This window comes from Malaclemys terrapin, chromosome 3 (genome assembly GCF_027887155.1).
Source record: "Malaclemys terrapin pileata isolate rMalTer1 chromosome 3, rMalTer1.hap1, whole genome shotgun sequence".
Taxonomy (NCBI): Eukaryota; Metazoa; Chordata; order Testudines; family Emydidae; genus Malaclemys; species Malaclemys terrapin.
The window spans coordinates 31,946,218-31,959,227 of NC_071507.1; the positions used below are offsets into that span (position 1 = coordinate 31,946,218).

Below are 13,010 nucleotides of genomic sequence, written 5' to 3' on the forward strand. Positions count from 1 at the left end.
AAAATTTAAAACTTTTGCATTTTTGTTCCTGAAAATTTGTTTAAAAAAGAAATTGAATTAAATTATATCAGCAATCATTTTTAGTTTAAGTAATGTTTGTGAAAGATGCTGGATCAGTATAGTATTGGAAAATTAAGCCTTCTAATTAGCCACAGAACAGCTGAAGCCAAGGAAGCAGCAGGTCAAGCTTTCTTATACTTAGAGCCCTGCAAATCTGCAGATATCTGCTTTGTATCCCGTGGATGTGGATATCGGCGGACCATGTTTGTAGATTGTGGATGGATCTGGTTCCAAATTTTACATCTAGAACCCAGCAAATCTGCAGATATCCGTGGATCATGTTTGCAGATCAGATGCAGATACCAATATTTATCAAACCAAGGCTCTACTTATATTGTCCTGCCAGTATGCTTCAAACCAGCTTTGTATGGATCACCTAGATGCAGCAAGGTTGTTCTCTCAATTCCTAGACTCTCTACTGAGACTAACAATTAATATCAGTTTACTGGTGTCATCTCTCCAATACCAAACAAGTACTGAACTGAACTTCACATTTTCACATATTCAGTCACCACTTGTTCGTTCACACTTAAATTGGTAACCTAGAAGTGAAAGCCTGTGTTGAAATACCAGTCCTATTACCCAGTCTCCTATGTCTCTGTTATAAGAAGACAGGATACACACTTCATTACACTTCTCTTTAATATATTAAATGTATTCACTTTTATAGACAATGTACATAACATTTTGATCAAATCCTCCCCATTTCTGAGAATCCTGAAAATGTCCTGAAATTCACAGAATCATAGAAGTGTACTGCTGAAAGGGACCTTGAGAGGTCATCTAGTCCATCCCCTGTGCTGAGGCAGGATTAAGTAGACCTAGACCATACTTGGCAGGTATTTGTTTAGCCTGTTTTTAAAAACCGCCATTAACAGGTATTCCACAATCTCTTTAGGTAACCTGTTCTAATGATTAACTATCCTTATACTGTAGTTAGACAGTTTTTCTTAATATCTAACCTGAATCTTCTATGCTGCAAACTAGGTCGATTACTTCTCCTACACTCAGTGGACATGGAAATCAACTGATCAGCTTCCACTTTTATATATTTAAAAATTGCTTTCAGGTCCCCCCCCCCATGCCCAATTCTTTCAATCTTTCCTCATAAGTCATGTTTTCTAAATCTTTTTATCACTTCTGTTGTTCTCTCCTGGAATCTCTCCAATTTATTCATATCTTTCTTAAAGTGTGATGCACAAAACTGGACACAATACTCAGCTGAGGCTTCACCAGTGCTGATTAAAGTAGAAAAATTATCTCCCACATTTTACATACGACACTCCTGTTAATACATCATAGATGACATTTGCTGTTTTTACTGCAGCATCACACTGTTGACTCATATTCAATTTGTGGTCCGCTATAATAACCACCAGATCCTTTTCTGCAGTACTGCTACATAGCCAGTTATTTCCTATTTTGTATTTGTGCATTTGATTTTTTTCCTTCCTAAGTGCAGCCTTTGTCTTTATTGAATTTCATCTTGTTGATTTCAGACCAATTCTCCAATTTATCAAGAGCATTCTAAATTCTAATACTCTCCTCCAAAGTGCTAGCAAGTGCTCCGAGCTTGGTGACAGCCTCACATTTTATAAGCATACTCTTCACTCCAAGTCGTTAATTAAAATTTTGAATAGTACCAGACCCAAGACAAACCCCTGTGGGATCCCACTTGCTATGACCTCTCAGTTTGACAGTGAACCATTAATAATTATTCTTAGTATGTTTTTTCAACCAGTTGTGCACCCCCCTTACAGTAATTTCATCTAGACCATATTTCCCTAGTTTTTTTAAGAAATGTCATGCAGGACAGTGTCAAAAGCTTTACTAAAGTCCAGATAACTCATATCTACTGCTTCCCACCATCAACTAGGCCAGTTATTCTGTCAAAGAGGGAAATTATGGTAGGTTGGTTTGGCATGATTTATTCTTGACAAATCCTTGCTGGCTATTACTTATCTTATTATCCTCCAGGTTTGAACAAACTGATTGTTCAATAATATTTTCCATTGTCTTTCTGGGTATTGAAGTTAGAGTAATGCAATCAACCAGTTAACCTATTCACATTTTTCCTTAAGGTTTATATTTAGCATGATTTGTGTGAGACACTAAGTTAGTTCCCAACTCTATTAGAGCCGTTTAAAAAAGATCTTGCTTTTAATTTGAAAATCTGCTGTCCAGATGAGTTTTGTGGGATGCAATAAAGAAGACAGTTGTGTTAGAACGCTGAAATGCTGTCACCCAAGATCTCATAACTAAGATCCATTTTTTTCTATACTGGATTTTAATCAAGACTTTGCAGGCTAAAAGACCTGTGCATATATTCACAAGATAGCTGAATCCAAATAGCTATTTCGATTCCTTTGATTCATTTAAAAGATAAAAAAGTAAGGTGAAAATCATTAGTTTTTCTTTGCCTTCATTGCAATTATCAGCAAGACATATTTTAACATCTGTGTGATTAGTCTTTATTAATGATATTGTGATAATGAATGATGATATAACCAATCATTTGTGTGTTGGTTGCACATGTGGCCTTTAGTTAATAATTTGATTGCAGAATGTTGCTTCTATGAGGCAGTTTGGAATTTAATCCTCTGCTGCCTGTCTCATTTGTAGCAACATTTTTGAGTACTATTAGCAGGGCTGATTCATTTTCTAAAAACTATATTTATTATACACTAAGAACAGGACAGAACAGTGAAATGATGCTCATTGATTTTTAAAGACATGGTCTAAGAGGTATGCAGTGAAATTTAATACAATAAACCCTAGGCATTGCTTCACTGCAAACCTTATACATAATTTATAGGAGACATGGCAAAGCACATTCTGGCTATTATCCAGATGTATGATTTCACATGCGCAGTTCAGGATCTGCATGAGTTCCTGCCTCAAGCAATTCAAAATCATTTGCAGCCTGACCAGAGAAATATTAGCTATAATAGGCACAGTCATAGGGACATGCTTTCACTGTTTAAAAAAAAAATTATGTCCTTGCTGATTTCCTCCCTTGAAATATGCCCTTTTAGCTGAAGCGGAATAAATTTAAGCCAAATGTTGCTGCAGCATTTTCACTCGGGAAAATTACTAAACTGGCAGGTTATTTATTAAAATTCTGTACTGCTTCTAGATACATGGCACATATTGAGAGATTCTTGTGAAGCAATTTTACAATATGTTTAGAGAGGTTTTTTTTAAGAGTTTACTATCCTGTTGAAGAATGTATGCGACACTCAAGAATATTGATGAGGAGAGAAATGCATGCACATTATAACTTTCACATATATTATACACACACTATATGCTTAACGTCATGAAAATTTTAATATTTGAGCATAATTTAGCTAAACATCAATCTGTACAGGATGCACACTCCAATACCACTATCAAACTCTCAGGGATAATGAATTCTAACATTACTGAAAGCTTCAGCATAGAACACTTTTGCCAGTTCCCCACCTATCAAAGGTTACAACCACTCTAGGACCAACATCCTATACAATAAGAGAACTTCCCAGGTAATCACAAAATTACCCCTTTCATAATATGAAACAACAAGTGTGTCTTCTGTAGTGTGGATACAGCTCATCTGATACTAGGAATCAGGAAATAATCATAGATAGCGATGTACTTTATACCCTAGTAATTTAGCAACTGAATAAACTCCTATAATTAAAGCACTGTACAAATAATATGATTAATTTGATTTTGTCTTGCTTTAAACATCTTGTACATGGTACTTCATGAATGATCAAAATCACATTCACTCTTCATCATTATCTTTGCCTTAAAAAAATAACCAAAGGCGAAATAGCTCCATGGTAACTTTGGAATCAGCACTCAAGGAAGCAACACCTTCCCTTAGCAAATGACAACAGCAGTAAATTAAAAAGAAACGTTTAGAAGCTGCTTAAAAAACAGAGGGGATTTTTCCTTAAGGGTCTGTATTTGCATTTGATTTGGGTAGATAGCTACATTTTGTTCATGCTGCTTTATGTGGAAAAAAAAGGAGTTGTAATGTCATATTATAAAGGGACCTTACAACATATAATATATACAGCAGATTGTGAAAAACTAACATTTAAAATAAGGGGAAAGTGGAAGGGGAAAAGAGGACTGGTTGGAAAAAAGTAATAAGAGAAAAACAGAGGAAAGAAGGAAGCAAAGTAAGAGACAAAGAAGGAAGAAAGGAAAGGTAGACAAGAAAAAAAATCTTAAGGGGCACAATCATGACCCTAGTAACATGTCCATGCAGAGGAGCAAGGAGGTGTAAAGTGTCCATTTTATCTCCTGCATCATCTATCTGTATTGCTATAGCAGCAAGAGTGGGCAGAATTTGGACTTCATCTGCCCAATGCTCTAGCCAGCCCAGCTGAACCAACATAGAAGGGGAAGTACCGGTAATCTGTGTCAATTATAGGGTTGGCATAAATTACTTCCCACTCAGATCAAGCGGGGAATGGGAGATCAAATTGTGACTCAGAGTCACAATTTGGTTTCTGGTTTGTTCCTGGAGCAGCACAACTATGTGCTGCCCCTTACCTGGGATTTGTGGCAAAGCCACAATACAACCCTAACTGAAAAATAAAACAAAGGAAATACAAACTGAAAGGGATGGCAAAAAAATTAAATAAAATAGACAAATAAACAAAACAACCTTAGGGGAAAGCTGAGGCAAGGAAGGAAAGAGGTTCTGGCACATGAAACACATTTTCTCCACAGAACACCAATTATACTGAACAGGTTTTAATTTTCCCCAACTGCTAATCAGACAAGATGGTTTCACAGGAGACAGTCTTCAAATTTGCTATATGGAATTAGAAGGGTTTTTAAAATTCAGACATGGACCCTTAGAAGATTCTCTATGTGCTCAGAAAATTCCAAGTAATTAATGTGATCAAGTCAGGGTGGAGTGATTTAAATCAAGCCAATTTAAATCCATGGGTTTTTTTAATTAAGTAATCTAAATCATAATTTAAACTAGGTTGAGGCTTTGTAAAACTACTTTGAAAATCTATGTTATTGCAACTTTAGATTAAAATTTATAAGGAACAAAATTCCTGTATTCCCAGCCCCCGAAACATGTCAATACTGGTATGGTATCTTATTTGAATTTTACAAAACTGCCACAGATGAAAAAAAATTAATTTCAGGTCCTGATCCTGCAAACAGTTCAACAGGCACATAACTTTACTCACATGAACAGTTCCACTGACTTATATGGGACTACTCATCTGCTTCTAGTTATGCATGTGCGTAAGTGTCTGCAGCACCAGAGGCTAACATTGCGTCATAAAAAAATGAAGTTATTTAAACTTGCAATACATTAATAAAGTTTTTATGAATTATTTTTATACACAGTTTAATATTTTCAAACGTAGGAGCCTAAAAATAAGGCTCCTCCACCAATATTCACTCCTGGGGAAATTGTGCGACACTGCGTGCACGCGTATAATTCATGTGCTGCACATAATTTTTTTTTCCGCTGAAAAAATTTCTGCTGGAAATTTGCTGCAGTTACGCCTTTTTCCCTATCAGGACAGGGCAAGAAATCAGAATGAGGAGATGAAAGCACTGAATGCACAAAATGAAGACAGCACCAAAAGGTGGTGCTATTTGGATCAACTAAGTGATGCATTTTTTAAAATTAGAGACAAGCCAAATTCTCTGCTCCCATTACTTCCTTGACTTCAGTGGCACTGTGCCAGGAAATAATTTAACCCTGTGTTCGAGAGTCATTCTTCTGTTAGAATGTGATTTTTAAGTAGATCTAATTTAATAGCCTAAACAATTTTCCTTTAAAAAAAGCACATTAGCCACACAACATTACTATGCATAATAGTGCTGTGATCTACAGTACATAAAAAACAAGTTAAAATTGCATTCTGTCAAAGTATTAAATTAATAATAAATGTAGTTATTGCAAAAATAATTTGTACATGTTTATCAAATATTATTCTCCAATATGTGCAAGTACTGAATATCTCTATCATTCTAATGCCTAGTCCAATATCAGATCCATTAAGATATCACATGTGAAGCTCAGAGTTCTCAATAAGTGTCTTGGGGGCTAATCCTGCACCATTATTTTCACTGGTATCTAGATTTGGTTCCATGTGTAATGCATTCTCTCTAAGGACAAGTTTTGGGAGGAGGGAATAGTAGACACAGAATAATGAGATAATTATCATGTTGGTTTTATTGTTCAAAGGTCCCACAAACCCAACTATATACAGAATTAGGTGGAAGAAGAGATTTACCAATTTTATTAATAAAATTAATAACTACAAAATAGTGAACTGAAGGGCAGAAGGAAGGAAGTCCTGCCTCAAGAATATACTTTCAATATCAAATAAATTAAGTTAAAATGTGAATTAACGGTAGTTACATTTTACAATTTTTCCTCCTGTTGTATCAAATAACCATTTGTTGAGCACCAACAGCATATGTCATACACACTGTACAGAACAAATGAGACACAGTGATCATGATCTCAAGGGATTTATAATCTACGGTAAGTATAAACTCTTTGGTAATTCACAACACCTGTAACATACTGAAAGCTCTGCTTTCAGGGTATGGGACAGTCTTGTCCCCGGAACACTGAGATTTGGAGGAGGAGGGGGCACTTGTCTAAAACAATTTTATGTTGCTTTGTTTTTACACAAAAGACTGGCATACAGAGAAAGTAAAATAGTATTTTCCAAGAACTCAATCTTACTGAAAAGAATCTAGCTAATTAAGAATCTGTTTGATTCAATTACAGCATCATGTCAAGTTCCCAGAAGACAGAGATGGTTGATAAGGCCTTTTGAAAGCCAGGAAACTAGACTGCAATTATGTTCTACAAGACTCCTTTTCAAAGAACAGAGCTTCCCAAAGGAGATTTTAGCAAGGTTCTTTATCTCATGTATGTGACCCAGAATTAGTGCACTATAGAAGTACTTAAGGTTTACTCTGTAGTCTCAAGACTTGAGAAGGGAAAAAAATGTATATATTTTAAAAAGTAAGCCTGAGATAAATAGCAGTATAGTTAACCTATGACAAATGAAAAAACACTAGAGATATACATACTTCTTTTGGAAAACCATGCACATAGGTGATATGCAGCCAAAGATTAGGCACTTCTGAGCATCTGGGCTATAGCCTTCTTTAAGTAACACTTCCAAGCACTCTTCATTACCACCATAAACTGCTGAATAGACAGGGCTCACTTTGTCTTTTCCTGTGTCACAGGTCCGATCAGTAACTGGTATTAGCAATCCCAATATGCTGTAACATTTAAAACTATGTTTATTGTGGAATCTTTTCACATATATGGAAAAATTAGATATTATTTTTCCTGGCTATTTTTCCCATGGACATTATTGTTTAAAACAAAATCACACATGAAACGTAATCACATCCTTTTAATTAAATAAATATGTAAAAAAAGAACATTCATAATATCAGACATTTTGACATAAAAAACTTCTAATGTGCTTAAGCATATGGAACTGTTAATATCATCAGTGTAAAACTGCCTGCAAATATAAACTGAAATAATCTTCTAAACATCTTTTATGATTTCTTATTCAAAATTAGCTGGAATTGATGTATTTGCAATATCATCTCAGATTCTAATTAGTTTTAGTCAGGGACTGATTTACACTGACAGAGATATGCCTGTTCTGCAAAGTTTGGATCTAGACTTTTACAAAGTAGCAGGAATGGGTGTTCAGATCTGGGGGTTTGGTTTAACAAACTGTAGACAAAGGGGATGTCTTCTCTGTTAGAATTCAGCCTCAGTGTTGGGAGTGGTGGGAGAATTTGGCGTCACACCCTGTCCTTTGACCCATATCCTTCCTGATTAATGAAGATCAGTAAGGAAGTACTGGGTCCTTTGAAGATGGAAATTGTCAAAGCTTCTCTTAGGCCTGGTCTACACTAGGCGTTTATGTCGAAGTTAGCGCCGTTACATCGAATTAACCCTGCACCCGTCCACACCGCGAAGGTATTTAGTTCGATATAGAGGTCTCTTTAATTCGACTTCTGTACTCCTCCCCGACGAGGGGAGTAGCGCTAAATTCGACATGGCCATGTCGAATTAGGCTAGGTGTGGATGGAAATCGACGCTAATAGCTCCGGGAGCTATCCCACAGTGCACCACTCTGTTGACGCTCTGGACAGCAGTACGAGCTCGGATGCTCTGAACAGCCACACAGGAAAAGCCCCGGGAAAATTTGAATTTGAATTCCTTTTCCTGTCTGGCCAGTTTGAATCTCATTTCCTGTCTGGACATTGTGGCGAGCTCAGCAGCACTGGCAATGATGCAGAGCTCTCCAGCAGTGATGGCCGTGCAATCTCAGAATAGAAAGAGGGCCCCAGCATGGACTGATCGGGAAGTCTTGGATCTCATCGCTGTGTGGGGTGATGAGTCCGTGCTTTCCGAGCTGCGCTCCAAGAAACGGAATGCAAAGATCTACGAGAAGATCTCTAAAGACATGTCAGAGAGAGGATACAGCCGGGATGCAACGCAGTGCCGCGTGAAAATCAAGGAGCTGAGACAAGGCTACCAGAAGACCAAAGAGGCAAACGGACGCTCCGGATCCCATCCCCAGAAATCCCGTTTCTACGAGGCACTGCATTCCATCCTAGGTGCGGCCGCCACCACTACCCCACCAGTGACCGTGGACTCTGAGGATGGGATATTGTCCACGGCCGGATCCTCGGACATGTTAGCGGACGGGGAAGATGAGGAAGGAGAAGAGGTGGACGAGGCAGTCGACAGCACTCACAACGCTGATTTCCCCGACAGCCAGGATCTCTTCATCACCCTTACAGAGATCCCCTACCAACCGTCCCCAGCCGTTACCCCGGACACAGAATCTGGGGAAGGATCAGCCAGTAAGTGTTGTAAACATCTAAACATTTATTTTTAACAGAACAGGAATATTAACAATTAAAAAAATGGGTTTCTCATGATTAGTTTGCCCTAGGCGCTTAACGGTTCAGTCATGGGCAGTGCAACTATTGAAAAAGAAATCTAGCAATGTCCAGTTTTGCATGATTGTCCTGCCCAAGCCGCTCTACTGTTTAGTCACTGCTACAGCAGCTAGAGTAAAATGCGGTCTATATGTCCGGGGATGGAGCAGAAATCCTCCTGTGACATCTCGAGGAAGCTCTCCTGGAGGTAATTGGAAATCCGTTGCATTAGGTTCCTGGGGAGAGCGGCCTTATTGGGTCCTCCGTAGTACGACACGTTGCCGCGCCACGAGACAAGCAAGTACTCGGGAATCATTGCTCTGCACAGCAGGGCGGCATACGGCCCTGGTCTTTGGAGGCTTTCCCGGAGCATTCTCTCTTTCTTGCTGTCAGAGATCCTCATGAGGGTGATGTCGCTCATGGTGACCTGCTTTGAATGAGGTAGGGGAATGTTAGTGTTGGGACTGCTTTACCGTTCCTTTACAGAACTGTAACCGCTGGTTTGCAGCCACGCGGTGGAGGCGGGAGAGGGGCAGCCAAAAGGGATCGTTCCCGGGGACAGCCGCGAGGGTGTGGGACAGGAGCAGAGTTCCTGCTTGCCGGATTGCTGGCAGCAGGGACCGACATTGATTTCAATGTGAAATGAGGCCATTGCTAATATTAAAGTTTTAAGCTGCCACGAGTCTACGGCTTACCATGTCTGCCTGCAACAGAAATTCCGTTGTCCTGACACGCTTCTCAAATGTGCTGTGCAAGACCCCAGGCACTGAATGCGAAGGCCGAGAATTCGACCTTGTGCTGAGTGCGCATGTGATAGGTGCTGTGCATGGTCTTGTTCACAGAGAAAGACTATGTTCTTTGTTCACAACTACATTTATCTTTCTGAGGAATTCACTCCCTTTTTCCCATTCCCACAGCCCCATCTGCGACTGTCTCACAACCTAGCCTGGCATCACACTCCCAGAGGCTAGCGAGGATTAGGCATAGGAAGAAGAGGACACGGGAGGACATGTTCTCAGAGCTTATGGCCTGCTCCCGAGCCCAGGCAGCACAGCAGACCCAGTGGCGGGAGAACTTGTCCCAAATGCAGCAAGCAAACATGGATCGGGAGGAGAGGTGGCGGCAGGAAGACCAGCAGGCGACTCAAACCCTGCTTGGACTACTGAGGGAGCAAACGGACACGCTCCGGCGCCTTGTGGATGTTCTGCAGGAACGGAGGCAGGAGGACAGAGCCCCACTGCAGTCCATCTCTAACCGCCCTCCCCCGCCACCAAGTCCCATACCCCCCTCACCCAAAGTGCACAGAAGGAGAGGCGGCAGAGTCCACGCCAACTCTCACTCCACCCCTGCAGAGAGCTCTAGTAGCAGAAGGCTCTCATTCCCCAAAATTTGACAAGTTCTTTCCTTCCCGCCTGACACAAGCCCCCGTCCAAGTTTCACCTCCCAGTTCCATGTGTAGTTGATAATAAAAAATATGTTTCTGTTAACTAATGTTTCCATCATGTTCTTTTGGAGGAGGGGGGGAAAGGGGGATGGTAATTGGACAGGACAGTCACCTTTGGCAGGGTACATAGGCGGGGGCAGGTACAGCAGCAGGGCACATACACAGTGCAGTGACTAGTTGCCCTGGTCAGTCTGGGAGGTGGTTTTCATGTTCTGTAGTGGGGGGTGGGTTGCTCTGTGACTTTGTGGCGGGGGAGGGCAGTTACAGATCTTAAGCGGCGGTCCTTATGCAGGATCACAGAGCCACACAGCAGGAGATCTGTAACCGTCCTCCCCCTGCCACAAAGTCACATAGCCCCCCCATACACACAGTCCCGATCAGGAGGGGTGACAGGCTCCGTTGAAAGAACCAGCCCACCACAGCGGAGCCTGTCAATCCTTGAGTTTAGAAGCTTTCTTTGCGTCACTACACTACACCCGCTCCGCACCACAATCCGCGTCCCAGTTTTAAAAAATTCCCGCGAAAACAGTAGTAAAGAAAACGGTGTTCATTAACAAAGTAGAACTGATTTTATTTCGAAACGTGTGTTGGAAGGGGGGGAGAAGGGGGTATGTAACTGGAGAGGATAGTCAACATTAACTGGGTAAAGAAACGGGGGCAGGTTCGGCTTCTCTGTACACAAACTTTACAGTCACAGGTTACCCTGCTCACTCAGGAACCTAGCTTTCAAAGCCTCCCGGATGCACAGCGCGTCCCGCTGGTCTCTTCTAATCGCCCGGCTGTCTGGCTGTGCGTAATCAGAAGCCAGGCTATTTTCCTCAACCTCCCACCCCGCCATAAAGGTCTCCCCCTTGCTCTCACAGAGATTGTGGAGCACACAGCAAGCTGCTATAACAATGGGGATATTGGTTCCGCTGAGATCACAGCGAGTCAGCAAGCTTCTCCATCTCCCCTTGAGACGGCCAAAAGCACACTCCACCACCATTCTGCACTTGCTCAGCCGGTAGTTGGAGAGTTCTTTTTCACTGTCCAGGGCGCCAGTATAGGGCTTCATGAGCCAGGGCATTAGCGGGTAGGCTGGGTCCCCGAGGATGACTATAGGCATCTCCACATCCCCAACAGTTATTTTGTGGTCCGGGAAGTAAATACCTTGCTGCAGCCGTCTAAACAGACCAGAGTTCCTGAAAACACGAGCGTCATGAACCTTGCCCGGCCATCCGACGTAGATGTTGGTAAAACGTCCCCTGTGGTCCACCAGTGCTTGCAGCACCATGGAAAAGTAGCCCTTTCTGTTAATGTACTGGCTGGCCTGGTGGTCCGGTGCCAGGATAGGGATGTGAGTTCCATCTATGGCCCCACCGCAGTTTGGGAATCCCATCGCTGCGAAGCCATCTATGATCGCCTCCACGTTTCCCAGGGTCACTACCTTTGGCAGCAGTACATCAACGATTGCCTTGGCTACTTGCATCACAACAACCCCCACAGTAGATTTGCCCACCCCAAACTGGTTCGCGACTGACCGGTAGCTGTCTGGCGTTGCAAGCTTCCAGAGGGCTATGGCCACTCGCTTCTGGACAGTCAGGGCTACTCGCATCCGGGTGTCATTGCGCTTCAGGGCAGGGGACAGCAACTCACAAAGTTCCAGGAAAGTTCCCTTCCGCATGCGAAAGTTTCGCAGCCACTGGGATTCATCCCAGACCTGCAGCACTATGCGGTCCCACCACTCAGTGCTTGTTTCCCGTGCCCAGAATCGCCGTTCCACGGCATCAACATGACCCATTGCGACCGTGATGTCCTCGGCGCTGGGTCCCCTGCTTTCTGAGAGGTCTGTGCTACTCTCAGACTTCAGGCCATCACCGCGGTGACGTAGCCTCCTCGCCTGACTTATCTGCATCTGCCTCAGGGAAAGGTGTATGATAAGCTGCGAGGCGTTGAGAGCGGCCACAACTGCAGCGATGGTCGCAGTGTGCTCCATGCTCGCAGTGCTGTGGCGTCCGCGCTGTCACTGACTAGAAAAGTGCGCGAACTGATTTCCCGCCGGCGCTTTCAGGGAGGGAGGGCGGGAGTGATGGACGGATGACGACAGTTACCCAAAAGCACCCTGGACACATTTTTTTTACCCAGAAGGCATTTGCGGCTCCACCCAGAATTCCAATGGGCAGCGGGGACTCCGGGAACTGTGGGATAGCTGCCCACAGTGCACAGCTTCCAATGTCGACGCTTTCCCCGTTAGTGTGGACTCACAAAGTCGAATTACTGTCCTTAGTGTGGACACACACGTTCGACTTTGCAATATCGATTCCAAAAATTCGATTTAAGTAAAATCGAACTACTCTCGTAGTGTAGACAAGGCCTTAGAGAAAGCAGCCTGCCTGTTGCTTTGAAGGAAATATTAACACAGCCTTTGCTCAAGAAACCATGCCTTGACAATCTTGCCAATTCACTTTCCATTTTTGAGTAAGATAGTAGCTGTGGCAAGACATCTCTCACACTATCTAGATTCCTCTGAAACATCTTTTCCCTTATCAGTTTGAAC

General features: G+C 42.2%; 1 protein-coding gene across 6 annotated transcripts in view; it reads right to left on the minus strand.

Moving 5' to 3' along the window:
* The window catches only part of ASB3 (ankyrin repeat and SOCS box containing 3), a 120,738-nt gene that overhangs the window by 19,418 nt on the left and 88,310 nt on the right, over window positions 1–13,010 (minus strand). For 5 of the 6 annotated variants that reach the window (XM_054024457.1, XM_054024459.1, XM_054024458.1 and 2 more), the window contains one exon: window positions 7,141–7,338. The exons of the other annotated variant lie outside the window; for it this stretch is intronic. In XM_054024457.1, coding sequence (XP_053880432.1) covers window positions 7,141–7,338 — 198 coding nt within the window. The remainder of the gene's footprint in view (window positions 1–7,140; window positions 7,339–13,010) is intronic. 6 annotated transcript variants of the gene reach the window in all.